This window comes from Quercus lobata, chromosome 5 (assembly GCF_001633185.2).
Source record: "Quercus lobata isolate SW786 chromosome 5, ValleyOak3.0 Primary Assembly, whole genome shotgun sequence".
NCBI classification, from domain to species: domain Eukaryota; kingdom Viridiplantae; phylum Streptophyta; class Magnoliopsida; order Fagales; family Fagaceae; genus Quercus; species Quercus lobata.
The window spans coordinates 73,469,817-73,496,598 of NC_044908.1; the positions used below are offsets into that span (position 1 = coordinate 73,469,817).

Below are 26,782 nucleotides of genomic sequence, written 5' to 3' on the forward strand. Positions count from 1 at the left end.
GAATAAAGTGAGGGATAGGTGAGAGGGTATTTGTGTAAAATGTATTTCACACACCTCTAGGATGTGTTTGGTTGGGGTGAAAACAAGGAAGATGGAAAATAGAGAGAGGAAAATATGGTGAAAAATGTTATTTTTCACGGTTTGGTTGAGGAAAGAAAATAGGAAAGATAGAAAATAAAGGAGAAAGTTTTCCCTTCCGGGCTCATTTTTTTTATCCTCCCAACCCTTTTTTTATCCTCCCAAATTGGAAGGAAAATTGGGAGGAAAAAGTAATGTGAAATGCAAATATCCCATGGAGGGATTTCCTTTATTTGGAACGTGTTTGACTTTGGCTGCCAACTTTGGTGTGATTGCTTGATTCAAGGAGACTTGATTCACGTGTGCTTGATTCATGGGTCCTTGATTCCGAAATATCTTCAAAAAATAATTATAATCATATTTTATTGAAAATTGAACACTAAAAATACTGTAGCAAAATAATTTTTAATGTGTGAATAGTGCCGTGTGACCCATTTTTAATGAAAAAATTTCTGAAAAGTAAAGTTTGTGAGTTCCGTAAATAGTGCACGGAACCCACTGATAGATTAATTCCCATATAAAATGCTTGCTGGTCAAAGAGGTGTGCACGGGACCCACTGACAGACACTCCACGTGAAAGTAGCACGTCAAAAAAAAAATAAAAAATAAAATAAAATAAAAGAGGAAAATGCTGAAAACGCATACGCTCAGGAAATAAGCCCAGTCCAAACGGACACACTCTGACACAAACACAGTGTTCGTTTAGAAACCCCTTTGTATCTTATATATCAAGCAGTATAAACAAAGGGTAACTTTACTAGCTATCACAAACTCAGGCTTCTTTGTGTGTGTGAGAGAGAGCATGGACACCATTGACAGTGAGCTCCATGAACCCATATTACAATCAAAACCACCAACACCAGAGACAGTGAGTTCTGAACTAGAAGATACCCTATCCAACACCGAGGTTTCAAACTTTAGCCGCCTAAAATCCGGTACATGGATTGAACTGAAAGCTCTCTTTCGCCTAGCAGCACCTGCGGTAGTGGTTTACTTACTCAATGGTGTCACTTCCATGTCCACACAAATCTTTTGTGGTCATCTAGGTAATCTTGAGCTCGCTGCTGCCTCTCTTGGTAACAATGGTATCCAAATATTCGCCTATGGCCTCATGGTACGTACCTCAACTCTAAAGCACTATAATCTCATCTCATTATGTACAAATTTTTGTTACACTTATAAGATAATACAATTTTGATAAAAGTGAAAAACAAGTCATATGTGATCAACACTGACTAGTCTGTTGATTGGCTAGCTTGGAATGGGAAGCGCAGTGGAAACACTATGTGGGCAGGCTTATGGTGCTCACAAGTTTGAAATGCTAGGCATATATCTTCAGCGATCAATGATCCTACTCATGTGTACTGGGGTCTTAGTGATGTTCATCTACATCTTCTCCAAGCCCCTCTTGCTTGCTTTAGGTGAATCAAGTTCCATTGCATCCGCGGCTGCAATTTTTGTCTATGGTCTTATCCCACAAATCTTTGCCTATGCTGCTAATTTTCCCATACAAAAGTTTCTGCAAGCACAAAGCATAGTGGCACCTAGCTCGTACATCGCTGCAGCTACACTAGTTGTGCATTTACTATTGAGCTGGATTGTGATTTACAAACTGGGCTGGGGATTGTTGGGTGCGGCATTGATGTTGAGCTTTTCATGGTGGATCATAGTGATTGCGCAGTTTGTGTACATATTGGTGAGTGACAGGTGCAAATACACATGGACTGGACTTAGCTGGCAAGCTTTTTCTGGGCTCTGGGACTTTTTGAAATTATCTACTGCATCAGCTATCATGCTATGTCTGGAGACTTGGTATTATCAGATACTTGTGTTGATTGCTGGGTTGCTCCAAAATGCCGAGATTGCTTTGGACGCTCTCTCCGTTTGGTAAGAAAAGCCCTACTCTTTTCTTCTTGACCCCACTTGTGTGTTTGGTGGGAGTGTTGCCCATAGTTTAGAGTTTAGCAAAAATATTCAATTGAGTGTGTCTTGGATTTTGGCAGTAATTCTATCCCAATAACCACACTCATTTTTATTATTATCTTATATGATAGATTATGGATAACTATCTACTCTTTTTACATAAACCACTCATAGCCGTCACATGATAAAGCTGTGAAACAATAAAAGGTTTTATCATGGATTTTTTTCATAATTTGGTTCGGACTACCAATTTTGGTCTCTTTGGATTTTTCGGATATAGAGAACAAAAGAAAGGGTGGAAGATCCGCTAGCTACCCATACAACAAACTAGGCCTCGTCAATGGGCCGGGCCGGGCCGGCCCGATCTGTTTTTACTTGGCCCATGGGTCTAATGGGCTGGGCTTAACGGGCTGTTGACTAGTCAATGGGCTGGGTCGGGCCGGGTTAGATGGAAAAACCTTAGCCCATGGCCCTACCCATGGGCAATGCCCATTTGGGCTTTAGCAGGCTGGGCTAGTGAGGTGGGTTTAATGGACTACCCATGAGCATTTTTAACAGGTCTTCAATGGGGTTATAAAAATTTAACCAAAAAAATTATAATTATATATTATTACAAACTATCAAATTGAACAATTAAATCTACTAAAAAGATTCTATTAAAAAAAATACTAAGACATACCTCTTAAAAAGGTAATAAAATAAGATTAATTAACTTTTATTGATAAGAATAAATAAGTACATTGAATTAAATATCAACTCTTAAAGGAAATATTTGAAGAATAAAATATCAATTCTTAAAGGAAATATATAAAGAATCAAATATCAACTCATTAAGGAAAGAATTTCTTCCAACCAACGGTAAGCTTTTTTTTTTTTTTTTTTTTTTTTTTTTTTTTTTTAAGGAATTTCTTCTATAATTGTAACTTGTAAGGAAAGAATTGGAATTTATCAAAGGAAAGAATGACTTTCTTTCCAGAGGCACAGAGGTAGGGCAACAGTCATTTTAGTAACTTTGTTTTAAAAATCAAAGCTACTAGACTAATACCAAAATATATATTTATTATGCATATTATATTACAATCATTCCAAGTATTTAGTGGTTAGGTGTGTGGTCTTAAAGTTTTTATAATGTCTAAAGTTCAATCCCTCACCCACCTAACCTCCAAATTATTTTGTTATAAATTTTGGGCAATGAGTCAGGCTAACGGGTCGGGCTACTGGGCTGGGCTAACGGGCCGGCCCACCGGGCACCCATGGGTAAAGAAACCAACCCATAGCCTGTCCCATTGGGCTACTGGGCTGCCCACGGGCTTCAATATTACCGGGCTGGGCTGCCCATTAGCCTGGTGGGCTAGCGGGCTACTGGGCCAGCCCATGGGTCATGGGCTATTTGATGACCCTTACAACAAACAGTAAACTAAGAACTTTAATTTCTATTTATTCGGCTACCATTCCTTCTTTCATTCTTTTTTTTTTTTGGCTGACTTATTTACGTGAATATAGAAAGCAGCTAGTGTTTCACTTTTGTTTTGTACCCTATCACAGTCATTTTTGTCTTTTCCTTAATAAACAACCAAATTTAACTGATGAATTATAAAAGGAAGAACAAAGTTTCTCTCCAAATTAGTTTAAAGAGAAATTCTACAAATTCATCATATATATTTATACTGAGTATAAATTTTGAAAATTTAACAGTTAAATTGCATGTTCTTATTATATCCTTAATGCTTACAAAATTTCAAGAAAATCAAAGATCAATTACTATGTCATCAAATAAATGTTATAATTTTAAGTTTTTGTAATCTAAAGTTGTATATAAAAAATAAATTAATTGATCAAATAGTAAATAATATCCGATTTGAACAAAATTTGATATGCATGTTAAAAATATAAGGAACATAAAATTCAACAATTAGATTTTCAAAATTTACATCTAAAAAAGAAATATATGAGAAGTTTGAAAAGTTTTTCTCCAAGTTAGTTTGGAGAGAAACTTTGTTCTAAAAGGAATCACTATGATTAAGAAAAATGATTTTATATCTTTTATACACACACACACACACACACACACACATATATATATATATATAATTAATGTGAACATAATTAGGAACACAAAAAGAAAGTAGTGACTGGCTGGTCTGTTAGGTTTTTATTTCTATGTATAATTAATGAATTTTTTTTTTCACATCTATTAAGTGGTCTATGATGATTAATACATAATCAAAGTAGCTTTAGTGATTCATACATATGAAAGTAATATTTCTTCAATATTCACTATTTATCACCCAACAATACTATGAACACAACAAATTTCACCAACACTTTTCACAATATTTGAGGTGGTAGATTGTGATTATATAGTATCAATTTTAAATGGGATCATAATTGACCTCACTTTTATGAGTAGTATTATAGGTACTACAAGTTTTTCTACATTGGTTTTACAAAATAATGTGTCATCAATGAGAGAAAACAATTCATAATTCAATTATGACGTAATTGAAATTCACCAATTATATTCATTACCACATCAGTTTATAAGTTTTATATGGTAAAACATATAGTTTTTTAGTATTTTCCCACTTTAATTATACACTAATGACTACTTATCACCTTACTCTATCAAATTTGACATATATATTATAATGTATATACTTATGGTTTAGATTATCAAAAAAGTATATACTTTACAAGAAAGGTCAAAAAGATGGTGTAAAGGCTAACGTGAAAATTGAATGGGATAGTGGAAACCTAAAACATGCAGGCTTTTGAGTTTTGTCTGTAACAAATAGGGTTGTCCAGACCCGATCGGAGCCCGACAACCCGGCCAAATCGCTTAACGCCAACCCGATTTCGGCCCAAACCGAAGGTCCAGTTAGTTGGCAGCGGGTTTCCGTTCTCAAAAACCGACATCAACGGGTTAGTGGCGGGTTTGCATCTCCAAAACCCGAGCAACCCAAACCCGACCGAAGTTACAAAAAAATCCGACCAAATCCTGCAAAAACAAGCCAGATTTGGCAAGATCTCGACCAGATTCAGCTAGATCTGGTGGGATTTAGCTAGATCCAGCCAAATTCTAGAAACTTCTAGCCAAAAAAAATGCAGATTTCCCAAAAAAAAAAAATCCAGTTTTCGGCAAGACTTTCCAGTTTCCAGCGATATTTTCCAATTTTTGGTGAAAATTCCAGATTCCGGCAAAGATTCCAAATTCCAGTTTCGATGCCTTTTTTAATTCCGGCAACTAACCCAGCCCGACCGACACTAACCATCACCCGAAACCAAACTAACCAATTTTTCTGGCGATCGATTTTGGGTTACTCTGCCCTCCACCCGATGCCGGCAGGTCGAGTCCAGGTTAGGTTGAAAACTGACCTAACCCGACCCGTGGACAACCCTAGTAACAAATACAGCACTTTCCACAAAAGAAGTTTTACTTTGAGGTCAATAAAAAGAAAATAAATAAATAAGAAAAGAAGAAAGAAGAAGAATATGATAGGTACTAATGAGTAGCATGATTTTGTGGTTGCAGTATGATCGTAGCAGGATGGTTCTTCTTGATATCAGTGGGTTTCAATGCCGCCGCAAGGTTAGTATTTATGTGGTTCTTATTAATTTAGATGTGTGTTTTTTTGACAAATATTATTGCCTATATAGTAACAACTAACAAAATTATTGAAAATTTGATATCTAACTGTACGTTTACTGGAAAATATATAAACAATATACAAGTGTAAGGGTGAGCAATGAGCTAGGAGCTGGACATCCAAAATCTGCGGCATTTTCTGTGGTGATAGTAACACTAAGTTCTGCCGTCATCGCGGTGATCTGCGCCATCCTTGTTCTTGCCTTGAGGCATGTCATTAGCTATGCATTTACGAGTGGTTCAACTGTGGCTGATGCTGTCTCAGAACTCTCTCCCTTCCTTGCCATATCTATCATACTCAATGGAATCCAACCCGTTTTGTCTGGTAAGAATTTTGGTCTCTCCAATAATAAATTGCTTGTAACTAGTACTTTACCATTAATTCTTGACTTTCTTGTGTTTGTTAATGATGTGATTCTCTTTTTTTTTTTAGGTAATTATTTTCTTGTACTTGTTATTATCTAGCTAGAGAGCACATTAAAGTGTGACAACCTAGCTAGCAGTGCCAATAGTACGATATACCATAAAGAAAACAGAATATTTTTCTAGCTACCACTTTCCTAAATCATTGCAGTTGAAAAATGCACATGCCTGACCATTTTTGATGTTACTACATGTGGTACATCAAGATATATAGGGTAAGCACAAAATTAAGCTGAGCACCCTTTAATCAAATGTGTACGTAACACATGCAGAACACTTAACTTTTGTGAATTAGGTCATGCTTAATTGAAAACCCTAATAATTGAAACAATTTTATAATCTATATAGTGACTTAAAACCCTATTTCACATACACACAAAAATACTTTCATTGAATAAGACCTAAAATCCTATTTCAAAAAAAAAAAAAAAAAAAAATCCAAAACCCAATAGACCAACCAAGGTTATGTATGTACGATCTTGACTTTTCCAATCTGATATAGTCACGTTGTCACTGCTATTAGGAATTAAATAACCAAGTTAGAGCTAGCTTTTGAGTACTCCAAGACAAAATTAATTAAGTGAAGTTTTCAAAGCAATAAAATATTCTCCCATTGGGAAAAAAAATCAGAGTTCGAGTTCGTTTTTGCTAGGTAAGACGGTGATGTTTTTTAACCCCAAAAAAAAAAAAAAAAAAAAAAAAAAAAAAAAGACGACAGTGATGTTTTCAATTCATTTAATTGGATCACCACAAGCAGACAAATCGATCTGTAAGTTCAATTGGAAGCAGTACGTAGCTAGTAGCTAGGCAGCAAGTATGTTTGTTTTATCTTACTTTTATCTAAAAAAATTTGACTAAGTGACTAAAATAAGAGATTAGGTGTTTGCTTGCATGCATGAGCATATTTTTATCAGTTTATTATGTTTTTTTAAAAAAAAAGTTGAACATAAATGAAACAAGTTTATAAAAATATATAAACTCATCCAAAACAAATTCCGATGAGATTGATAATGTAAAGACTGCATGCATGACAGCTTTCTCAGGTTATTAAGAGTGCGTTTGGATTGGGCGTTTTCGCCCAATCCTGCTTCTGCGTTTTTCATTTTTTTTTTTTTTTTTTTTTTTTTTTCACGCGTTTTGGGTTTGCGGCTACTGTTCATGCACTGTTCAATGAACAGTAACCGCAAACTTTGACTTTTCAAATTTTTTTTGACCAATCACAGCACATCGTGTACTGTTCACGGACCCACAAATTTCACTTTTCAGCAACTTTTTCATTAAAAATGGGTCCCACGATACTATTCACACATTTAAAAATTATTTCGCTACAGTATTTTTCAGTTTTCAGTTTCAGTTTTCAGTTTTCAGCTGTATCCAAACGGACCCTAAGAATCATTTAGCTTTAGAAATGATTCTAGGATGCAATGCATCCAGTCTATATCTTCATAATAATATTAGCCATGAAAAAATTTGGCTTTTTGCTGAACCGAAACTTGCACTGACCAACAAGCTGTACAAATTCTTGAAAAGAAGTATGCTATCTTTGTTAGTCGATGAACATGTTCTTGTACTCTATTGTCTGTCCTTTTCTCTACTGAGTGATCTACACTTTACAGGTAAACAGACAAAAATACTCATTTAACTTAGCACAGATAATGAAGAAATCTAACAGTCAAGTCTTTTAATGGTAGTGATGGACTAGTTGTTGAACATCTCTCTCACATTGCTGGAAGTTATCTTCTAATTAAAGATGGTTATTATTACTAATATTATTCCTAAGAGTAATGCTAAACAATCATTAAACAAAACTTTATTGATAAGCAAGGAGGCATCATTGATGAGGCTAAAAGAAATAAGTGGCTCCAAATGTTGTGAAATAATTAATTCATATAAAGAGGGAAGGTAATCGAGCTGCACCTGAGCTGGATGGATATGCAGAACATAGGACTATGGAGTGCATGCCACATGGAATGTTTTGTGTAAGATAAAAGATTTTTTTTTTTTTTTGGTTGAAATTTTATAATTTGATAATTGGGGAGGAGGGACTTAAAGTTTTGAATTGTGAATATTTCCAATAGAAACATTAAGAAATATTAGTTGAGTTATAAGACTCATTAAGAAATTGAGATAATAGCATGCATTTAAAATGTATTTTGCTACATATTTTGCACGTCAAATGTGCATAACATATAGATGTCAAGAATTTTTTAAAGATGTATATGATATAATGGAGGTCATTAGTGCCATTCTAACATATTAAATAACTATATGAATTTTTTTTTTTTTTTTTTTTTTTTTGTGATTAGTGACACATTAACTTGTAAGACTTATATAGTAGAATTTGTAATATCCCTAATATTTAAATAATCTTACCACTTACCCTTAAAATGTTATATAATTAATTTATATTGTTATATATCCATACAAATTGGGTATGTTAGCAATTATTTGATAAACTAAAAAAAAATGTAGAAAATAGAAACGTAAATAGCATTTTTCATATTTTTCAAGGAGTGGCTGTCGGCTGTGGATGGCAAGCATTTGTTGCGTACGTTAACGTGGGGTGTTACTACATTATTGGTATCCCATTGGGTGCAGTACTTGGCTTTAAATTCGACCTTGGAGCTAAGGTATGACCAATTATTTACTCTTACTGTTACCTTTATTTTTGAGTTAACAGTTCCTTTATTTTCTCAATTATGTTTTTGGTGTAGGGCATTTGGTCTGGGATGATAGCAGGCACTTTTATACAGACTCTCATTTTAATTTGGTTCACATTTCGGACAGATTGGACTAAAGAGGTAAATTCAACAACCAAATTTAGTAATAATCACATTAACATATACAATATTAACTTTTAACTCTCTTTTTTTTATAATAATTAAAACAACTTGGGTTTTACCACAAGTCTACAAGTGATAATGACAAGTAATTCTAATACCAGTCCAAATTTCGGCGGACTCATAATGACAAGGACTAACAATGATTTACTTATCAATCAAAGGGGGAAAAAATTATTTGCTTAGTGGAATAATTATTATGATGACTTCAAATAAATATATAATGAAAGATAAAGACTCAACTAACATTCTTATTTTGACTAGTTTGTTAGTTGCTCAAATCTCGGTCGAAAATTCAAGACTTTGTAATTCAGTTGACACTTTTTAATATTCTAATATAAATATTTGCAAATTCCCTCTCTACTGTTGAAGTTATTGAATTATTTAAATTAGCAAGAAAACATTTATTGCGATGCGAATTAATTAGATGTATTTTTGACAAGTAGGTGATTCAATTTTCCAAATTGGTGATCATTTGTATATTGAACACTAAAAAATTTTAGGTTGAAAAAGCAAAGAAGCGTTTGGATAAGTGGGAAGACAAGAAGGAACCTCTTTTGACGGATTAACACACTCTTTTCGCATCAAGTTACAAGCCTTTGTGTGCATGGAAAATGGGATCTTTTCCAACCAATAACCATCAAGTGTTCAATTTTCAATTTTCAATAAGCCTAACATGATGCTTCATGAGGATCCTCACCAAATTTGGTGCCACTGGCTTAGTCAGATTATTAACACTGCATTGAATTTCAATTTCTAATTTTTTTGTTCTTGAATTTCAATTTGACTCATTATTAGTCATTTATTCGAGCTGAGAATTTGAAGGTAAGGTTGAATTTATTTAATCATGTATTAGTTTTATTCCGTGTCAAATTTGCTTATAATTTAGCAATTAGATACCTTGTATTTAAGTGGGAATTATGTAAGGGTTGTGTGTGAGAGAATGTGAAGAAATTCAAAAATGTGTGCATTTGGAGGTTTCTCGCAACTAGATCTTGCAAGTGACTCGCAACTGACAACTCGTCAAAATACCACACGTGTGAAGCATGCAGGAAGTTGAAGGATCACGACAGCTAGAGCACTACAGGTCAAAAAGTACAGTCTGGCAGTTCTCTTGCAACTTAAACTCTCGACTCATCCCACTTGCGAGACTAAGTCACCAGAATGCCCTGTTATGCAGAAAAATGATATTTCACATTCCTCACTACTATAAATGCCCTTATACCCACGAAATATAGAAAGCTTCTAGAAAGAATTTTGAGAGAGAAAACCAAGATTGACTCATCCACAATCTTAGACATTTGATTCTCCAATTTCCTTTACTCTCAGCCTCTCCATTGACATATCCTTGAGAGGTATGTTTGCCAAATCCTTATTTCACCACACCCATATTAGTGAGGAGGTATTTTGGTGCTTAGGAAGCAATTCGGAGATGACCAATTCACTTGGTTGATGCAATGGGTTTGTTACGAGATCCAAGAAGCTAAAGAAGACACAGTTAGGCTTAATTATGTTAGAGCAAGAAGTTTGGAGGGTTTAGGTGCTTTGGGTAGATTAGGCTTGGAGGGTTTATTACTATTTGTGTATCCCAACTTTATTTTTAGTGGATCATTTTACCGTTTGGAGGGCGGCGGAAAGGTTTTTCGCCGAGTTCTTCAGTTTTCTCTTCAATAACAAGTGTCGGTGTTATCTTTGTGTTTGCATCTCTCTAACCCTTACTTTTGCCTTTTAATTGCTGATGTGTTGTGATTAATGGTGTAGAGTTGTTTATCTATTTGGGTTTTTACTTGTACCTATTATTCCGCACATCTATTATTTGGGTATAATCTTGTATTGGTTATGTTTGAAATTGGGGATCTAAACATTCATTAGTATTTGTCACACTAATTGAACTTTCAATTAATATGCTCACTGTGCTTTAAACTTTTTATTCAACTTTGTGTTCACCCCAAACTACTGATGGACGAGTTGAAGTTCATCCTAAAAATTCATCATGAATCAAATCTATAGATTCGATGGTCACATTGCACATTTACACAGATGTTGTCCTGAGGTTTACAGTTTACTTTTTTTTTTTTGATAATCAGGTTTACAGTTTACTTGATAGGTGATATACTGATTACTAACATGCAAGCTTGTAGTGCAAATGATCGTAAATCAATATAAAAAAATTTAAAAATTAAAATAAATAAAATTTACTGTTCCTTAAGTCACTTTCTTAAATTTTATTTGTCTAGTTTAACAACTCTAACAAATGGCATTAAAATTAAAATACCCTCTCTCTTTTCTTCTTCTTATTTTTTTTTTTTTTTTTTTTTTGGTACCGCAAGAGAACCGCGAGGCTTTAGATCTCCTTGACTTCTTTTTTTGACAAGAGATCTCCTTGACTTCAGGACGTGATCTTTTACTTCGATTGAAGAACTATAGAGATCTTAGATTCTTAATGAGCAAATCTATTTGTTATGTATCATGATCAAAAGCTAACAAAAAAGCCTGAGGAAAAAAAAAAAAAAAAAAAGCAACAAAAAAGTCTCATCTTCTCTCTCTCTTGGCTTCCCTGAAAGTCCAATTCTCCAAAATCAAAGACCACAATTTGCAAATTCTCTTCAAACCCACGCCCAATCATTTAAATTCCTTTCTCTATCTTTCCCAACTCTCACTTCTTCATCTGCATATTCTCCTTCTTATCCATTACCTTCTTCTTCTTACATTCCACCTACTAGCCTTTCTTACCCTTTGTGGACTTTACTTGAAACCAGATTGATTCAGTTTAAGGGTGATAAATAGGAGAGATTTGATGCAATGGGTTCTCTCTCAGGGGATAGGGATAGAAAAAAGAGAGAAAAGGAAGATGGTATTTTATGTTTAAGGGAAAATCACAACTTATCTCACAATTTTTTTGCCACAACATTAGTGTTATATTGCAGAATGTGAGTGACTGAAAAAAATAATAGGTCTATGTGTAAATAATAAACAACTTCTCATGGTCTGTCACGTTAGAATTGTAACAAAGTTATGAATTAGTGTGCGTTTGGGTAAGAATGAAAAATTAATATTATTTCATTATTCAGCTTATTTTTGCTACTATTTATGGATTCCACTACACTTTTTGGTACTATTCATGGGTCTCGCTATATTATTTCAACTAACTTTTACCTTTATTTACAATACTTTTAGCAATAATTTTTCAGTTTTAACAAAATAAGCAGTATCCAAATACACCCTTAATGTGTGATATTAGAACCACTCAATGTTTAATGTCATTTGTTAGAATGATTAAAATAGACAAGTGGTTGGATTTAAGTGGGAAAGAGCAATACCTAGGCTACGGTATCACATCTACCCCGGCCCTTAAAAAAGGAAAGAGAGGCGAGCAAGATGAATGCAAGATTTGTTGGATAAGAAGCATTGACAATTAATGCACCTTGAATATCTCACATTTGGATAATTCACACTGATTTACACAAAGTTCCCACGTGAAGTATAACTTAGGCCTATGAACATCCGCAGACAACAATACATGGATTCACACTAGAATTATCAAATAAGTCTTCTTGGATAGTGATGTCAAGAGGAACTGACAATTAACAGACCGGTACAGAAATAATATGCTCTAAATTTCTACTTTTTACCAGCCTACACTCTAGTCATTTCATGCACAACCTTGCTTTCTAGCTGGAGTTCTTAAAGGTTGTCGTGACCTCTTCTGTCTCTCTGTGTCTGTATACACTATTCTTATTCTTTACCATACAGTGCCAACCTGCTCCATTAGAAGAAAGGAACGAGCAGTAAGAAGCCAAGTTTTCCTGCCTAAGTTTGGGCTGTGGAAGCTCTTGAACAGCCTCAGGCAGAGATGGGGGGGAAGATGCACCACTAATTTTGCTGGGAACTGGTGTATTCCTTCGAGACTGGCGTTTTTTGGGCACAATCACACTCTCATTCTCCCATCTGTCATCAATAATTTCATCGTCTTCACTAGCTTTAAAAACTGGATGTACATATGCATTTTGAAGATAGCCTTTCAAGTTCAGGTTTGGTTCCTTTGCCCGTTCTAAAGTATCTTTTTCATCATTGCTTCCTAAACACACAACATTAAATAATAATTACAATGAAGTGAAATCCCTAAATGTGAGAGAGAGATTAATGAGGCTGAAATCAAGTGTTAGAAGCAATAAATAGAACTGAAAGTGCTGAAAATTTTCTTGACAATAATGACCAATATCACTTTTTCTTTTTTGTTGAGAGTAAATGATAGGATTAAAGAAAACCTGAAACGAGTATAGAGAATCAAGGAACAATAATGGCCAATATTACAAATAGATGATTATATATGTATGTGTGTGTGTATATATAAGAAAAAAGAAAAAAAGAAGAAGAAGAAGAGAAGAAGCCCGGGTTGGAACAATGTAATTTCATAGAGTAGATAATATAAGATATCACCCAAACAGACTCAAGCCCATTGCCACGTTAGTATTCTAGATAATGTGGAGTGTGGACTGATACAAAGTTCAATTTCAGCTTTGACGCATACTTCCCCTAGCTAATATAGAAACAGCTACTAAATCTCAGAGTCATCTAAAGCTAGAACCAGGGTATGATAATATTCTTTTGAGGTTGTGATGTTATAAGCCTAGAGAACATGGTTATAAACAATAAACTCCTAACATGAAACATGAATTAATCAATACTAATACAGATTGAATATCAGACTCAAAGCTTCAAGAAAGTATGTTTATGCCTCAATGCTCCCACAAAACAGTTTTATGCATTTAAAGCTTCGCACTAGATCAAGATGAGAGCCATGTTTATAATAATTTTCTTCATGATTAAGCACACTCCTGGTCAATGCTACACAAAAAATCAGAGATCTACAAATCTAGGTCATAATATATCTAATCTACACTTAATTTGAACATTACGTCATTGATGGGAAGATGTATAAAACCTCCTTAGAAAAAATCAAGACATCACATTGTGGAATCAGATTAAAGAGAAGTTCTGGTAGCACATACTAATGCACAACTTTTTTCACAACTCATCCATGTGGCAAGTTATGGTTGGTGGAGGGGTGATGGTGGGTCACCTTTCCACCAACCTTAACTCGCCACATGAGCGAGTTGTAGACAAAATTATGCACTAGTTTGTAGTACTAGAATTTTTCCAGATTAAGAGGCCGTTTGGATTCAGCGTTTTCCGCTGAATCCAAGCTGCGTTTTCTGAAATTTTTATTTATTTTTTTATTTTTTTACTTTAGCCGCACATTTTGACTAAATCAACTGTGAACAGTGCATTCGTGCACTGTTCACGGACCCACAAATTCCACTTTTTATCAACTTTTTCATTAAAAATGGGTCCCACGATACTATTCACATATTTAAAAATTATTTTGCTACAGTGTTTTCAGTTTCAGTTTTCAATTTCAGTAAAAATAAGCTCAATCTAAACGGATCCTAAAAGTAAATAAGTCTCCCTCTATGAGGGTCCACAGAGTTGATACTCTGACACATCTATTTGGGAATTAAATTATTGCTAGCTCCATTGCTGAAAACATATTCAGCTTTCAACCATTTAAGTTGCAAAGTACATTTCAATCATTTAAGTCCAATCATACTTTTTACAAAAACCAAAACATGACACTCACCTGTCCTTATCTATCCAAGTAAATTACAAAACGTAATCCAGAGTCTTATTATATAGTTACAAGGATTACATAGACGTAACTATGATATTTTGTGGAAAGACATATGTAAATCACCATAATGAAGGCAGACAAGCCCAAGAGTTTCTGTCAGAATGCATGCAATTATTTAAAATAATAAGACAGCATCAACTTTGCAACTTGTAGGTTCAACAAACCTGTAGTGGATACTTAACAAATGCTGATTCAAGTCGGCCTTTGCAGAAGTACCAATGGAACCATATGGTTAGAGCTGGAACTGCAATGAGAATTGGGGTTGACTGGGCAGCTTGTTTTGTGCTCAAGAGTCCCATTAGAAGCACTTGTGAAATTACCAGCGAAGTAATAACACGCCCATGGACATCAGGCCAAAATGCTGCAGCACTCTCATAGTCTTGGTTATAGACATTTATGATCTGCATTTTCAAAAGTAAGAAGTGTATAAGAAACGGCTAAAAACAACGTCGGAGACAGGATTTTAGCTTTAGAGGGGCCAAAGCATAAAATATGAACTCTTTCTTTTTTTAAAAAATAAAATAAAATTTAAGAACAAAAATGTACTAGGAACTCGATGGTCAAGCCCACCTTTATTTAAGACCAAAAGAATTCCATACATTTGTTTTTATTAGTAGACGTAGCGAAAGCGAACTATAACTTCTTCTTTTTTGGTATATACTAATAAATATATATAAACCATTTATAAGAATATAAGACCCACGCTATATTTGGCATGTTAAAAACTATAGATTCTTAACCAAATTATGAGAATGTTTTCCCTTTTATCTTTAACCAGATTGGTATATCTTGTGATTTGAAGCTTAATGGGTTATTTTAGTTGATGAAATGGAGAGGGGTGAAGGGAGGGGTGGAGATGGGATTCAGATCTTCTAGATTTCTTAGGGTATTTTACCAAATAGATTTCCTTAAATCTTAACCATTTCTAATGATTGAATGGTCTTAATTTTGTCATGCCAGCATTCTACTAACAATAATCTTAATTGTTTTGTTTGCAATATTATTTTATTATTTTAAGAATATTGTTAGTAAAATGCTGACATGGCAGAATTTAGAGCATTAAATCATTAAAGTATGGTTAGAATTTAAGGAAAACTAGTCGCTAACCCGTGCGATGCACGGGAAATGTATTGAGTACAATATATAATTTAATATTTGTTTATTTTACTACAACACCAAAATTGAATTTGTAAAATAAAATCATATAGCTAAAACATTTGTTAACAGCTATACGTTTCAAACATTTATTAAACTATATTATTATTATTATTATTATTATTATTATTATCAACTTAACAGTATTTTAATATATGATACCAACATGCTTCAAGAAAATGTCCAACATGTACATACGCTATGAAAGTAAAAATAAGAAAAACAAAAGAGACGTAAACACGGACAATTAAAGAAAAAATATAGGAAAAAAAAGTTAGGAATAGAAATATAAGATAAAGATGGGTTACCCTCAAAAAGAATAATCCATGGATATTCATTGAAATCTTCTAGATAATTTCTGATAATAGAAAAAATAAAACCCAAAAGTTATGATGTTAAAACTTCCAAAAGGCCAAAAAAATAAATTTAAAAAAAAAATTAGAAGATTCAAAGCTTCAAAAGTATTGAAATAAAACAATATATATATATATATATAAATAAAATTACGCAATAAAGAAATACAATAGAAAGAAGGGAATCCATGATTATAGCTTTTCTACTATTGAAATTGGCCAGACAATTAAATGTATTGCAAAAAATGAACTTAAAAATTCATATGTAAACCAAACAATTAGAAGATTTTGAGCCAAGAATTTATTAAAACAAAACAAAAATTATGTGACTACACAATGGAGAAATATAATAAACAAAACAAAAATTATGTGACTACACAGTGGAGAAATATAATAAACAAAAAAAATGTCTACACAACATAGAAATATTAGAGAAATATGAGTTACCTTTAAATGTTAAGATTCAAAATATTAAAACTTTTAAAAGGTTAAAAAAATTTGAAGATTTCATTAAAAGATTCAGGCCCAACAATTAAATAAACAAAACAGCAATTGACAAACTTATAAGAAAAAGCAACAAATCTATAATTTTTATTGAACAAATTATTAATAAAGTATTCTAAAAAATCTAGAAGATCTGAATCCGTGAAAGTGTGGTGGAGGAATAATAAAGATTTAGATTCTCATTTTATAATCATGGACTCGCAACAATCAATCATAAACTGGATTTGACCCATCATCTACCAAAGATCTCTGCTAGTTACCATTCTTGGGTTGTGGTGTGCTCTACCGGAAATGAGTGTATATTTGGCCCATCTTTCGTTCTTTCTCAGTGAGCAGGCAAATATTTATATTTTATGCCCTTTTATCCTTAGGTATTAATATGCTCAATGTGCTTTAAAATTTATTGAACTACATACTCTCCCAACCTTTACTGCTGGTGTAGTTGAAATTGATCCTAATAATTCATCATGAGTTAAATCTATAGAATTGATGATTTTATTACCCCAGACGTTGTCCTGAGGCTTACAACCACAAACTCTTATTTTCAAAATAAAAATTGACCGTCTTAAATTTTTAGATGTTCCATCAACCCATCACTGTAAAGCCTTCAACCCAAAGATCAAAGACAATAATGGTATAACAAAGACCTGTCTCACAATGGCTGGCCCAATAACAAGGGTTTGGTACTTGGTAGTTGGTACTTTTTGAACCAGCAGTAAGATACAACCAATTCTTTTGGGCTGGAACCCATCTGACCTTCACTGAATTGATTAGATGATATCATAAATTGACCCTTCAGACTCCCCAAAAATATGACATATATATTGATATATTTACTTCATCCGGGAAGGAACCAAAAAAAAAAAGACAAACTGTTAATAATGTGTATCACATGACACGTGTGACTTCAAGCTAGTAGTATCTGAGGTTCAGGTGATAGCTCATTAATATTAGCGTCCTTTTAGTGATGTTTTATGTCTATAATTCAAAAGCACACCTCCTCTCCCACCATCTATCTAAAATAACTAGTGGTAACTAGTAAAAACAGGCATTGAGAAGTAGAAATTTTCAGGTGGAGATTGCTAAGAAACGATTGGAAAAATGGAACGACACAAAGGAGCCTCTGCTGAAGAACTAATGAGCTTGCTGACATTGATTCACAAGTATCAAAATTTTGGGCCTGGGTTGTAGGAGATGGACTTACAACAATCAATCATAGACATGATTTGACCCACCAACTACCAAAAAATCTCTGGCTAGTTAACAAGCCTGCCCATCATACTTGGACCATAGAAGGAATTGAGTTGTGGTGTGCTTTACCGGGAATCAGCCAATAATGTGGCCCATCTTTCGTTCTTTTGGCATTAATTTGCTCAGTGTGCTTTAAACTTTATTGATCTACATATTCTCCCAGCCTTTACTGCTGGACTAGTCGAAATATCCTAATAATTAATCCATGAGTCAAATCTATAAAATTGATGATTTTATAGATTTGTTAGGTGACATACTGACATGCACGCTTGTAATGCAAATGAGCAAATTCTATCATGCTGATTTGATCCGATAATTATACCTGACAGTGTTAATTTGCACATGAACATCCAACGATTGCAAACTCTCTAGTGGGCGATAAAACAGGACGGGACCTCGTATTACAAAAATATCTAGTGCATTTGTCCTCTGAATTGTACCATTGATGCTTTTTTCTTTTTTTTCTTTTCTTTTTATTCAAGTTACAAGTAGAGGAGAGGGAATTTGAACATTGGTTGTCCTTGTGGAAGATACCAAACAATGCTACTGAGTACCATGGATTCTTCTTAGTAGATTCTTAAATTCAATAATAACAGTTTCTCACAATGAAAAAACATGAAACAAGCCAAGATGGCAGAATTGAAGCTAAGTGAACCAAAAAGACTAATATGAGATGAGATCATTGTTGTTGGACCATATATGCACATAAAAAATAAAATAAAATAAATAAATAAAGATTGTACCCAGCACAAAGTGTTGTAGGACCATACATGCATGAATTCAAATATTAATCAATTATGCAGTTTATTAGCCAATGGATTTTTAGAATGGATTAGTAAAGAGGTCGAATGAGGTGGGGACGAGTATCTGGATCTAAATTCAGTAAATCATGAATTCTTTTATTACAAAACAGGGGCCTTGGCCAACAAAATCTATATTGTTTACATTTACAAATTAAAGCACTCCACAATTTCCTTTTTTATCCTACACATTGAATTAGTAAATCGTAACGAATAATCTAAAAACAAGAAGCAAAAAGTTATATCCAAGAGAACAAACAAAACCAGTGCTCACCTTCTGAGAATGTTTCAGCTGCTACTAGAAGTGCAAGATTTCACATCTGTAAACATGCATAGAGATTCCGCATCAATCTACTTGCATGCGAATGCCATCTGGTTTGTCTCTTTGGTCTGAGTCATCTTCATCCTCAAAACTGGGGGGAGAAGCATTGGATCTCATTATGTGTTTGCATGTCCTGAACAACAAATCCGTGGAGGCATCAGGTTTAATTTTAAAGGTGGAGAAAGCCAAAAGAAAAAGATGTAATGGAAAGAGCAACAAGATGAAAGATAACAAACAAGCACAAAATGTCAATGAAAAGAGAAAAGATTAAAAGAATAAACAAGTTCCATAAAAATTTCCATTGAAATTAACGTTATATAAAGGCAGATGTTTGTAGGATAGGATCTTCACGTGACCAAATCTACTAGCAGCTAATTAAAAATATATTAAGTAATAAACTTCTTTCAAGGATTTGGTGTGGGATTATAACTGAAATTCAGTATGAACAGCAGTCAGCAATTTAAACTCTATATGTAGACTCCCATCTCTCAGATTTTTTAAATCAGTACTTTGTGAAGTGAAGATACTAAAGAATGAGAACAGTACATGTCAAAGGCCTCTGACTTTCTCTTGATTTCATTTGACCATAATATTGGATCAGCAGTTTTAGGCAAAGAATTCTGATGTTGGAGTTTCTCTTGCAACCATTGCTCTGCTTTATTGCATTCATCAATGACCTGCAAAATAAAATAATCAAATAGTGAACTGTGAAGCTAGTCACAAAGACTGTTTCACCACCAACGAAGTAATGGACAAGGATCATACCACATCTCTCTCACTGACAGGATGTGATACTACAACCATCCGATAATTTGTGATGCAATCTAATAAATCCTTACTAGCTCGGGCTCGTGCCCCTTCCTCTTTATATCGGTTTTCAATGGGATCAACCAGCTGTTACAACCCATAAGTATCATTTAAGGGGAAAAATATTCATAAAAAATTGTAGAAAAATTATAAATTATTTATCACCTTTTTAAGATACTCCAGCTTTTCAGTATAAGCATCTACAGATTCATCAAATCCATCCTCATAAAGCCACTCTTCTGTCTGTTGAAGATTATAGGATATCCCTTCCCTCTCCGACTCGGTGGAAAAGCCACAGTATGTATGTAATATCTATTCACATAATTGTGTTATTCTAACATCTGGAACAATCAAGTCTAATAAAACAGTCCAAATACCTAAATTCAATTCAGTTATAATTTAAGATTCACATATGAAAATTTAGATATGGGCCAAGACAATGCTGGACTTGACATGAAAAAAATTTACCAGGACATCATGACAGAATGACAGGATACAGATATGGGGACCCTGTTCAAGTCACATCCACTTAGTTGAAACTTCTTAACGTCACCAATGATTCAAATTCAGAGATTCAATCATCAGTCAAATATACGAGGAAAATTCATACGTAAATTTTCATTTCAAATCCTGTCAAATACATATTTTTGAAAAATTCATAAATAAACATTGAGCTAGAATTTTCATGAACAAAGATTGCAAGTTTTTGGTCTTAGTTTCCATCAAAATCATAGGGGAAAAGAAATTTCAAATGCAGCCATTAAAGAGCATTAACAAATGTTTCAGGTGAAGAAGGGAAAAAAGAAAAGGCATATTTTTACAAGGGGGAAAGTTGTAAGTTTCATACTTCAAATGTGATTAAGACTTGACATAAGTAAGGCTCAAAGGAACAGGCCCAGAGAGAAAAATTAAAAAATTATAAAAAAAATTATAAAAATTATAAAATTATATAAAATAAAAAATTAAAAAAAAATAAAAACACACACACTGCCTACAAGGAAAGTCTAAAGGTGCACACCACATTGACCTTTTGATATGCTCTTTTTTTTATACAAGTACTTTTTTATAAACTCATTACATCAAGGAATTGAATAAAGTATGCCATATGAGAACATCAGTTCTGTTCCTATACACAACTACAACAAGTTTATAGCATATTCTACAAAGGCTGTGCTAAGGTGAAATAGGTATGATTCAATTTTTCCAGCAGCAGGCTCCCCTAGCCTGAGAAGGGGGCTTTAGATTAGGGATTATAACTCAACCATTCATTCTGAATTTTGATGTTATACCTTATCACGCATCTCGTAGACATAAGACTCCAATGCATTTTTCATTTCTTTTGCATGCTCCATCTTTAAGTCTTGTTGCACCAGCTGATGTTCTATCTTTTCAGCTTCTGAGAGATCTGCTTTTGCTATTCCACCAAAGACACTCTCACTAACAGGAATATCCAGCCTTTTGACAAACTTGCTTTTTCTTAGTCCATCGCCCTTCACAAGGAAATTCAATTTCTAAACTTCCAACTTATCACACATAAATACAGAAGAATGTCATTGGTTCAATACTATATAGCATATACATGACTATCTGGCCTGCTATATAAGATAAAGGTTTTTGAAGGTGAGGAGAACTGCTAATGAAAGCAAGCATACTTTTTAATTTTCCAGAGAATGTTGGAATGCAGTAAATTAATAATGCGAATGCATCTAGAACTAAGAAATGCATACATAAATGGTTATCCAACTGAACTACTTACAGAAGATACGGATGAAGGTTTCATCCGTTTAAGATTACTATCTTCAGCACTATTTGGGACAGCAGAAGACCCATGATCGGCTTCAGCCTCCATCTTTGTTGAAGTCAAATGATCATCACTCTTTGCAAGGGAATCATCATCTACATTATCTTCTAATAGCTGATTCAGTAGAAAACACTTAAAAGAAATTAGAAAAATCTTACACAAAAGTCTCAGGCTCAATATGTTCAGCATACCAATTGATAGAATTGTACACTTACTGAGGCTGATACTACAGTAACAATTCCATGAATGTTTAGCTGCACTCTAACTTTAACTTTTGTTGCTTCCATGTTAGAAACTTCGAATGGGCCAATCTAGAGAAATGGAAAATCATAAATCAAGCCTAAAGAAACCAATGAACAAAACTAAATAGTCAAACAGCTTGGAGATTGGGAAATCTAGGGTTCAATATCCCCTATGCTGAAGAAAGGGGCCCAAAAGACATTGGTTATAGACAAAAGAGACTGAAATATAAGTACCTCGCTTAAAAAATAAAAAATAAAATTTAAGCAAGAAAGGAAGAAAGAATAATTACATATTTAGAAACAAAAACAAATTTGACCCATCTGTCACACCATCCTCAATTTTGGAAAAAATCATGCAATATAGATTACATTAAGACCCACTCCTACCCCCAAATAGGCCATTGCTAAGTTCTAACAGGGATTAAATTAAATAAGATTGTAAGTTTCAGGATTCATGCTAATAACCTACCCAATGCATCCTGCTCTTCCATTCTTAGGAATACTATGTAAAATGCGAGTAACAAAATATCTAATAAGTTTTTGTCACTGATTAATGCAAAGTTTATAATGTTGAAACATTCTTACCAAGGCTTACTATAGGGAAAGGGTGAAAACAGACAGAAGGAAAAATAGATAAAGATCACCCTGAGAAGTGTTTTACTTCTACATTACACAATGTTTGGATTAGGGAAGAGGAGAGGAGTATAGAGAGGAATGGAAGTGGGGATTTAATTCTCCCTTGCTTGGGTGTTTTTTAAAAGGGGAGGAGAAAGGATTTGAGAGGGTTTGGAGGGATTTTTTTTTTTTTTCTTTAATTTCTTCCAATTTGGGGGAATTTGGAGGGGAAGGCATTCAAATTCATTGAATTTTTGTGTACTTCCTATTTTTCCCATAATATTTTTTATGTATAGAGCTTAATAAATCAAGGATATAATTGCCAATTTCTTTATACATTATCATTTACTCTCCTTCCAGCCCTACAGCCATACAAAGGGAGGGGCATCTACTCCCCTTTCTACTCCTCTCCTCTCTTCTACCTCCCCCGTCTTATCCTATCCTCCTCCCCCTCCCAACTTCCAAACATAGTGTTACAATTGCCAAGCACCCAAAAGGTGCTTATGTCTAGTGGTCCTATTTTTAAATTTCAACCACAAACATTGAAATTCACACTCACTAAAGAAGTTGAAATTATGTGAATTTATATATTGCCTAAACCACTTGCATGCATGATTTAGATTTAATATAATTTTGACATGTCTCAAAATTTACATACACAATGAAAAAATCATGTTCAAGAGGAAGTTGTACCATAAAACTGCTGATTTTAGGTGATACACCAGAAGGCAATTCATTTAGATCAGCATAATAAGCTTCCATAGGGAACGTATCAGTTCTATGCAAACAAAAAATCTTAACACTTGGAAATGGCCGGTGTTTCTGCAAAAGAGCACTATTCGACAAAGTGCATATTGGACCTTCTTTTGTTGAGAATCCTATGGAGAAAGGAAATGCATCTTGAACCTGCAAATAGTAAATATTTTTAACATCATAATCTTAAATAGGAACAAAACTTACATAAACATAAAAGTGCAGGCATCTCTACTTATATTCTGGTGTAAAAAAATTGCAGGCATCTCTACTTATATTCTGGTGTAAAAGTGCAAGTATCTCTACATATATTCTGGTCGTGTGCACATATCTGTGCCTAAAGAAAAGCAAATTGAAGACAACTTAAAACTTATGATGATCCATGTTTGTTTCAAATATAACTCATTTTTACCATGGTTATTAATGAAATCAAATAGCAAAAAAAGAAGATACAGAGGATGCCACTGCATAGTTCTGTATCCATATCTCCACTCCCAGGACCCCACTTTGGTAGGCCAACACTTGGTAATGATCTTTAAAAAAGCTCATGCCCTCTCTCATTAAAGTTATAAATAAATAAATAAAATAGAAATATAAAATACAAAAAGATTGTCCCTAAGGGGCTATAGGACAATCTTCCAAGAAAAACATATTAATAAAGGGTAAACATTACACTATTAAGCAATATGGACACGGGTACGTGTACGACACAACGACACAACATTTTTTGAAAAAATAGGTCATGGGTACGGTGGGACACATCTATTAAATCATTGTTAAATTTTTTTTTTTCTATATATTTTCAAGCATTTATTTTTCATATAATATTAAACATATATCAATTTAAAAGCAAAATGGATAATAAAGTGATTCATGACTAATAAAGGATGTTTAGAAATTAGAATAAAAACCAAATATAAGAATATTTATTACTTTTCAAATGCACTGTTACTACTAGAGCATGAATGCTCTCTTTGTTTTGTGAAATTGTATTCGATTCCTCTTGTTCTCATGTCCCGCATTTTTATTTTTATTTTTATTTTTATTTTTATTTTTATTTTTAAAAAGGACATGGCTGGGACATGCATGGAGGTGTGTCCCAGGCGTGTCACATGTCCGTGCTTCATAGACATTACAAGTACATTATAGCCAACAACTACTGCATAGCAGTTCTAATTTTGAAGTACTATCTTTTCAATATTAACTAGGAATGACACCCTTGGAAAATAAACAAAGAATACAAGGGGACAAACATCTGATAACATAATTGATATAAAAATCAAGTAATGAATAATAGTAGAAATCATTTTATCTTCATAGAAACACTGGAAACTTTGCATTTGTGGATAGATAAAGACAAACCTCATATTCTCTGACCCGGTATATTGGGCTAAGCATTGCACACTGAAGAGCACAACCACGAGCCACACACTCACTTGCATTGATTGTCCGGCCTGGTTCTCTGTTAAATAGAGAAGTTAAAATCCTAGTAATAGCTGGTATCCGAGACCCTGAGCCTACAAGCTCCACTGAGTGGATCTTCTCTACAGTCAAACCAGAGTCAAGCAAAGCCGTATGACAAGGAACACTGATTCTCTCCAACAAGTTTAATGACAATTTCTCAAATTCGTCCCTTTTAATAAAACCTTTAACATCCTTCTCATCCATCAAGCACTCTATATTTAGTGGCGCCTCTGCATTCGCACTCAGAACCTTCTTTAGTTTCTCACAAGACGCCCTCAACCTAATAGACGCTTTGGGATTTGCATAGACATCAATATCATACTGCTCCTTGAACTGTGCCGCAAAATATCTGAACAGAACCTCATCAAAGTCTCTCCCTCCCAGGTTCCTGTCAAAAGCATGGGAAATTATTTTCATTTGTCCACTCTCAAACGATGCTACACAAACTTGTGTGTCGCAATGACCAATGTCGACAAACACAACATAAGTTGGGCCTGCAACAGAGAAATCATTCTTGTAAATACCATAGCCAAGTGCTGTAGCAGTACAGTCATGCATCAATCTCAGCGGCCTCAGTCCAGCAATTGTTGCCGCATCCAAATAAGCACGCCTCTGCAAATCCGTGAAGTAAGAAGGAATCCCAATCACACAATCCGAAACATTCAATTCAAGATCCTTCTCAGCTATTTGCTTCAAATGAGAAAACAGCATCCCCAGAATCTGAACCGGAGAGAATGTACGCATCTCACCCAAATATTCTAAACGAATTAAAACACCGCCATCCTGACCTTCCAAACATTCAAAAGGGAACAACCTAAGGTCATTCTCAATATCCAGCTCCCTAAATGTCCTACCAATCAACCTCTTCACTTGAGATATCGTGGACCTAGGATTCATTGTCGCACTAGCAGCCCCAACGGAGCCCATGAACCGCTGCTTCTCGCCAAACGACACCACAGCCGGTGTTTCCCTCTTCGACTCATCATTCAGCAAAACATCAATCCCGCGTTGCTTCGCAACCCCAATTACACAGTTCTCATTTCCAATATCAAATCCCACCACACTCATTTTTTTCAACTAATACAAAACCCTAAACCTCACAAAACCTTTCTTTTGATCACTATAATTGAGGAATTGGCCTCAACAGCACCACATTGTATCCATCATATCCAAATTGAATTCAACAAAATTCAGTCAAACCTACCACAAAATCATCAAATTCACCAAGCTCAAATTCATGAATAATTAAACTAAACTCAATCAACTAAAACTAACAGTAAAATTTATCAATTATAAACTAATAATCAGCTACGGAGAATTTCATATAAGCCTAAAAAAATCACACTCAAAAGCAGCTCAATATTCAAACAACAAGCAATAAATTTCAAACAGCAAGCAACATTTCCGTTTGGTTGCTGAGAAATCCTAGGAAAAACCACAAGAAATCATAATTTAGAGTTCAAAAGTTCAATTAGCTTTATTTATTTATTTATTATTATCTTCCGACGCTTTCTCGGCAACCAAACAGAGTTTTGAGAAAAATGAAAAATCGAATATGTACCTAAAAGACTCCGAGAATGTAAAGCGTGTATGTTTGGATTGTAAATCAAAAAATCGAATTCAACAGCAAGATCACGATCGAAGATCTCTGCAAAAAAATAAACGAAACCAAACAAAGAACAGAAAAAATGGGTTTTCCCAATTGGTGAGGCAAAAAAAAACAAAAAAAGTGGGAAAGACTTGTTTGCGGCTTTTGATAAGGTGAGGTGAAACAAACAGAGTCTTAACAAACACACACACTAATCTCACAGACTCAACAGTGCGTGTTGTGTTCTCGTTTCCGAGTTCGGTTTCCACGTCAGAGTTGAAGTTGGGGTGGGGACAGAGTTGTAGGGATTATGGGCCGTTGGATTTGACAAGATGGAATGAAATCTGACGGTTGATGGGATATTATTGTAAATCAAGTAAATTTAGCGAGTGAAAAAGACCACCCGGTCCTAGATTTGGGCCTATTGTTAAGAGTCTTTTAGACGGTTCTCAAGTAGACGACAGTGTGTTTTGGGGCCAGTGCACAAAGTGTGTTTTACACTTATAAAAAATAGAGATATTATCT

At 34.2% G+C, this 26,782-nt stretch overlaps 2 protein-coding genes across 4 annotated transcripts; one reads left to right on the forward strand and one right to left on the reverse strand.

The window, feature by feature from the left end:
- The first annotated feature begins 821 nt into the window (after positions 1–821).
- On the forward strand, positions 822–17,827 carry LOC115993098 (protein DETOXIFICATION 40-like). Of its 2 annotated transcripts, none has more exons than XM_031117379.1 (7): positions 822–1,192; positions 1,334–1,965; positions 5,534–5,590; positions 5,734–5,972; positions 8,582–8,700; positions 8,785–8,871; positions 17,687–17,827. In XM_031117379.1, the coding sequence occupies exons 1-7, from the start codon at positions 881–883 to the stop codon at positions 17,750–17,752; spliced, it is 1,512 nt and encodes a 503-aa protein (XP_030973239.1). In that variant the 5' UTR covers positions 822–880; the 3' UTR covers positions 17,753–17,827. The 2 variants fall into 2 exon arrangements, with proteins under 2 accessions (XP_030973239.1, XP_030973238.1); XM_031117378.1 differs by lacking the exon at positions 17,687–17,827 and adding an exon at positions 9,414–9,726.
- A 900-nt stretch (positions 17,828–18,727) lies between these two features.
- Positions 18,728–26,464, reverse strand: LOC115991622 (heat shock 70 kDa protein 16-like). Of its 2 annotated transcripts, none has more exons than XM_031115440.1 (10): positions 26,231–26,464; positions 24,568–25,869; positions 23,146–23,358; positions 21,811–21,906; positions 21,551–21,727; positions 21,084–21,284; positions 19,960–20,106; positions 19,753–19,881; positions 19,534–19,664; positions 18,728–19,120 (listed from the first exon to the last, which is right to left on the reverse strand). In XM_031115440.1, exons 2-10 carry the CDS (start codon positions 25,735–25,737, stop codon positions 19,012–19,014), a joined length of 2,373 nt encoding a protein of 790 aa, XP_030971300.1. In that variant the 5' UTR covers positions 25,738–25,869; positions 26,231–26,464; the 3' UTR covers positions 18,728–19,011. The 2 variants fall into 2 exon arrangements, with proteins under 2 accessions (XP_030971300.1, XP_030971301.1); XM_031115441.1 differs by having other exon boundaries at positions 21,551–21,709; positions 26,231–26,463.
- Positions 26,465–26,782: the final 318 nt, after the last annotated feature.

Bases quoted from the DNA above. Each gene is read 5' to 3' on its own strand.
- LOC115993098 (XM_031117379.1), top strand. From the start codon at position 881: ATGGACACCATTGACAGTGAGCTCCATGAACCCATATTACAATCAAAA. The intron at 5,973-8,581 runs GTAAGAATTTTG...ATATTTTTCAAG, and splicing joins AATCCAACCCGTTTTGTCTG to GAGTGGCTGTCGGCTGTGGA. The intron at 8,701-8,784 runs GTATGACCAATT...TTTTTGGTGTAG, and splicing joins AATTCGACCTTGGAGCTAAG to GGCATTTGGTCTGGGATGAT.
- LOC115991622 (XM_031115440.1), bottom strand. From the start codon at position 25,737: ATGAGTGTGGTGGGATTTGATATTGGAAATGAGAACTGTGTAATTGGG. The intron at 23,359-24,567 runs GTTTGTCTTTAT...TACTATTTGCAG, and splicing joins ACCGGGTCAGAGAATATGAG to GTTCAAGATGCATTTCCTTT. The intron at 19,665-19,752 runs GTATGATCCTTG...TTTATTTTGCAG, and splicing joins CTGTCAGTGAGAGAGATGTG to GTCATTGATGAATGCAATAA.